Source organism: Setaria italica, chromosome IX (genome assembly GCF_000263155.2).
Source record: "Setaria italica strain Yugu1 chromosome IX, Setaria_italica_v2.0, whole genome shotgun sequence".
NCBI lineage: Eukaryota > Viridiplantae > Streptophyta > Magnoliopsida > Poales > Poaceae > Setaria > Setaria italica.
This window is the reverse complement of record NC_028458.1, coordinates 6,336,809-6,342,051: the sequence shown is the minus strand read 5'-3', so window position 1 is coordinate 6,342,051 and position 5,243 is coordinate 6,336,809. Positions and strand designations below refer to the sequence as shown.

The window sequence follows — 5,243 nt, the reverse complement described above, 5'->3', positions numbered from 1 at the left end:
AAAAATATACACACGCATAGGAAGAATTAACATGGATGGTTTGCCCGTAAACAAAGCTTTCGCGAAACACGAGCTTTGACTTTGTTCTTGCCAAAATTACATTATGAAACATTGGTGATATCTGAAACCATTTCTCAAATAACTATGCAGTGATATCAGGATCTGGGCTACTGTGCTAAAATAGAACCTAGACCTGGCAACAATGTTTAATTAGAAGGAATCAAATAGCTATGATGTTGCTGAAAGTAAAATGGCAGACTGAAAAAGCGCGTCACATGTGGAAACAATTATGTCTGTTTTACTGGATAAGGCATCAAAACACCAAAATTACCAGCACGCATGTAGTATTAGCTAAGAGAGCTTTATATCCTTACAAGCAGAACTCAAGAACATCGTTTCGCTGCTCCACAGAGACCTAATATACTGCTGTTCAAATGGAAACATAATTTCACCGTGCATCTACTTAGGCACTACAAGTTTCTATCACAGTACTTGTAAAAGAGCCTTGGACTTTTTAAGAAAGGTTATACCATTAACATAAACAACTCCAATCAGTGATTGTCTTCCTTTGGCTTCTCCTTGGGGATCGTCGAGTCAAGTTTCTTTGGAGCTCCTTCTTTTGCAGACCTGCAGCGTTGTTCGATTTATGCAAGGAATCAAAGCACGAGCAGAAAGCATCCTGGTACTCACTAAAAACTGAAAAAAAAAGTACTATGCACATCGACTATTATGTCAGTTCAAGTAGTATGGATCTTCTTGGTAACCAGGTTAAAAGCAAAAAACTTAGGAAAATTCACTCCATGCTATGCTACTGCAAAGGCATTGATTCTTTCAAACACCAAAGCTACATCATACAACAGTTTCACAATGATTAGGCAATACTCACTAAGATGCACATTTTCAGACTGGTTTAAGCAACTCTAGCTATAAGTTACACAGGTAACTGGAATTCACTCTCTGGTGGGGCTAGTAAAATCTGCAAGTAGTATTACATTACACACATGTCGATGTATTCAGATTTCAGAGTGTAATGTTTTGACATATTCCAGATGCATAATTCGGAATGTGATAAAAACAGGAAGTTCAATATATCTATAGATTCTCATAAGGCAATACGAGATGAATTGCTCTTTCTTTTCGTAAGTGCCAGCATGCGCATATATAAATGTCGATGGTGATTTGTCCAGAACCAAATGGTGCGTCAAACCCTTGGCCCAACCCAAGCTGTACCCAGCATTAGCTGTCTCAAATAAAGCCCAAGCCTAACTAGTATCAATTAGCATTGGTGTAGTATGAGGTACTTGTTAATTGGATGGCTACCACTAATAAGGTAAATTGGCAAAAAAATGTGAATCTCCACACGAAAATAAAAACTTAAGTCCAATTAGAACACTGTACAATCACAAATTAGATGGAGTCACAAGGAATTTGATAGGGAAAATCATTGGCACTGGCCAGCAATTAAACTTAAACCATGTTGATTCAAAAAAGATACTTCAGACCAATCTTCTTTGTTTTTTTCCGGGTAGATCATCCTTCCTTTCTAAAACCCAGTAATGAGATGTGCTATGCTTCCAAATTCCAACACACCACACAGATTCCCACAAAGGGATTGCAAAATACACCAAAACCGTCTTGGTCCTCATCTCATTACAGTTCTGATCCACCACTAAAGTAATTATTAAACCATGATTACCCAGACAATGTGCAACAATCATACTACAATCCGCCAGTCAAACAGCCATTCCAAATTCTCAATCGTCTAATATTACAAACAACTTCACATCGTTCAGCAACGGACATATTTTTCAATGCATTAAGCTCTCAGCGCACTCCAATATCAGAAAATTGGGTAGTTGCCAACTTTGCCATCTGCACAATTCGATCCTGAAATGACCCCTAAACCTAGACACCGAATTCGATACTAAGAGAATCCGGAGCAATTAACCTCGCATTCCATCCAAATCACACGAAGCATAGCAGATAACGGCGCCAAGCAAGAAGGGAAGGGGCTGGCGCACGGCGCGCAAGCGGCTTACTTGGACGCGGCGGAGGCGGTGTCCTCCTCGAGCCACTGGCGGAGCTGGCGCGCGTTGCGGCGGAAGAGGGCGCCGGACCTGCGGATGTCGGTGGTGAAGAGGAGCACCCCCGCGCCCACCACCGCCACCGTCACGATGAAGTTGGTCAGCGCCATCGCGCTCTCGTCGAGATCGGGGGCGTTTCTGCCGGCGGCGGCGCTTACACCGGTGCGGGATGGCTGCTGCCCGTGGGAGGCCGAATCTTCTGAGAACTGGGATCCTCCGGGAAGGAATGTGCTCCGCAGTGTGTTTGGGCCGAATCTTCTGAGAACTGGGATTTCCCCTCCTGGAAGGAATATTGTGCACGGCAGTTTGTTTGGGCCGGTGTCACCTGGGCTGCTATTAGTCGAACAAGCAAGGTGGGCTCTCCGAGTTCAGTTGCATCGGCCCGAAAAAAGTGGGTTTATGCCTACATAGAATGAACAAATGGTCTAAAAAAAACATAGAATGAACAAATAGTTCTTAGAAGCGCAATAGATATTAATTAAATTTAAATATACATCAACAACAATACAAGAAAAAATAGTTGTTATAAAACATTGAATAAACAAACTATTGCAATAGGAAAAATGCCTGGAATACGCGAGGGAAAAATCATAAATACTATCCATGAATTTCTTTTCTAAAAGACAAAACACTCATGTACGTGCACGCGCACTTACACCTGTAAATGCATGTACGCAAACTCTATCTCTATGAACTCCTTTATAGACCAGAGTGGAGTCGCTATAGGCACGCCACCTCTAATTGGAATAATAAGCTGAAAATGAGAATGTATATGCTGAGTTGGATATTTAAAGTTGGGTGGGCAGGTTGTACGTACTACATGAAACCTAACCGAGCGCAATGGAAAATTCAGTACAAAAGTAAATGTACTCAAGAGAATGCCTGAATACGTTGTTGAATTGCATTCATTATTCACTATGTATACCTATATTACGTACATGTAGTTCAAATGGACGTGGAATCTGCTTTTCAAATTTCGTGGCGTTATGTAACATTTTTAGATACATTTTCAAATCTTCTTTCCCCTCAAACAGGAGGATGTTACTGTAGACAGACTAGACAGAGGGTTTGTTTGGCAAAGCTCCGGCTCCTTCCAAAATAGCTTTGATTGCGGGTTTTTTTGGTGGAGCAGCTTCTCTGGGTCATTTTAAGAAATGTTTGGTAAAATGACTTCTCCTATTTTTTACAAATATATAAAAGATGTCAAATATCCAATGCGCCCTTCGTCTACGATGTACATAAAAATTTATATTTTCCCTCAATTTTTAATGTGATTCCACGTGAAATAAAAAAAATATAAATGAGTTGATTAAAGAATAGAATTATAGATAAACCCATCCTTTTCTTTTGTTTCATATGGTACCCCTAGCTTCATCTCGTTTTTGCTCCCAACGCATCTTTTTTCACTCGGTCTATCCTGCCGTTGCCGCCGCTCTTTTCTGCCTTATCTGCTCCGACCCGCAATGCATTCTGCCGCAGCCACGCTCCTGCCTCGCCGCAATGGCCCGCTCCAGCTCGTCGCTTCCTAGCCTAGCTGCTCCCATGCCGGTCAAGGCGCCCGCGGCTCGCACCCATGCATCAAAGCCGCCGGCAAGCCTCCAGGTGCGCCCCCTGCGCGTGGATGCAGACGGGGACTCGCTGTCTCGCTCCAATGTCATGACGGCGCAGGCCTCGGCCTCCACGGCGACGTGCGCGCTTGCTCCGGCATGACGACGTCCATGGCGACCCCGCGCAGCATCTACAGCAGACCGGCCTTGACGGAGAATGAAGGTACAGGCCGCGGGGCACAGGATGGCATTTTTCCTTGTAATATTTGCAAGCTTGAGGGGTAGCTGCGTACTGCTGCATGCGGGGACGGAGGAGGAGCCGGAGGAGTTTTTTGGGCTCCGTCTCCCCACTGCAATTTCGGCTCCGGCTCTGGTTAGGCTCTGGCCTTGAAGCCGTTTTGCAAGTATGCCTTTGGTAGGGCTTCGGGTGAAGCGGTTGGTGGAGCTGTTGGTAAAGCTCTACCAAACAGGCTCAGAGAATATCAACATGTTGGCATTGGATGCATGGCACGGCGTACTTTTACATTGGTTCTCCCTACTGCGCATGACCATCATGTTGATGTGCCGTGACATGTTCAGGTGACTGGACCAAGGTTAACCGATGCGACAGCCTCAACTGGTATCAAGCAATTATAGCTCAATTGTCTTGTCGTCGATCAGGCTTCACAATCTGGCCAGCTAGACCGATAGGATGACAAGAACAAGGATGCTACACCTGTAAAGTAACAAGCTGCGAGCTGAATTCAACCAAGAACCCGACATTTACAGAAACTAGCTTGTCATGCTCAAATCCTGTCATTTCTCTCCGTTCAAATCTTCCAGATTGTGAGCACGAGTCGAAACTCTTTCTAACCGGCTTCACGACTGCCTTTCAGAAAAAAAAACTGTATTTTGTTCTTTAGCCACCAATAAGCAACTCATCTTTGGCCCGTGGCACGAGTATTTGGTGATAGGTGGAACACAACAATTTGAACTGGCACTCCCGCCGCTGTAGATGCACCAAGAGTATTTGGTGATTCATTCCCGCACCCAAGATGAGTTTTTTTCCCCTTGCCGTTCCTCTGCAAGCGGCCCAAAGCCCAACAACGATTGTACAGAGTTAACCGGAAGAAGCAGAATTTGCATTTCAGCAGAGATCAGTTAAGCAAATAATTAATCAGAGGCATCATATTCCCTCTCGCCTAGCTTAGCGCTTCTCTCCTAATCCAGTTCTTGACTAGTTGCATGATGAGATAAGCAGGAGATTTCTTTAATCCTTTCTTGGTCTCTTGGAATAAGAAATCGACAACCGTACACACAACCGATTTCGTTCAACAATCTTCACCTAGCCTTTTCGATCAGTGTCCTTTTTTCGTTTAGATTCTCAACCCATGCATGATTGACTATCAAACAGCTAGCACACGTACGTACGATCATGATGCTGTTGGTTTAGATAATGACTATCATGCATGATGCGCATTGAGTCAATCTGCACAATTACCAACTTTGATTCTCATTTATCAATCCATGATTGATTCTAGTCCTTCAAAGGCTCTTCATTTCTTCTGTTGAGATGTCATCCCTTAGATACAGTACCATTTTGTTTAGTTTTTAGACAGTATTTTCGTGCTTT

General features: G+C 43.7%; 1 protein-coding gene across 1 annotated transcript; it reads right to left on the bottom strand.

Moving 5' to 3' along the window:
- Positions 1 to 276: 276 nt before the first annotated feature.
- Positions 277 to 2,322, bottom strand: LOC101778234. The gene is made up of 2 exons (XM_004981823.2): positions 2,040 to 2,322; positions 277 to 627 (listed from the first exon to the last, which is right to left on the bottom strand). Exons 1-2 carry the CDS (start codon positions 2,192 to 2,194, stop codon positions 552 to 554), a joined length of 231 nt encoding a protein of 76 aa, XP_004981880.1. The 5' UTR covers positions 2,195 to 2,322; the 3' UTR covers positions 277 to 551.
- Between the last annotated feature and the right edge of the window lie 2,921 nt (positions 2,323 to 5,243).

Excerpts from the sequence above, each read along its gene's own strand:
- LOC101778234 (XM_004981823.2), bottom strand. The coding sequence starts at position 2,194 with ATGGCGCTGACCAACTTCATCGTGACGGTGGCGGTGGTGGGCGCGGGG. Across the intron at positions 628-2,039 it reads ACCGCCTCCGCCGCGTCCAA|GTCTGCAAAAGAAGGAGCTC; the intron begins GTAAGCCGCTTG and ends ACAACGCTGCAG.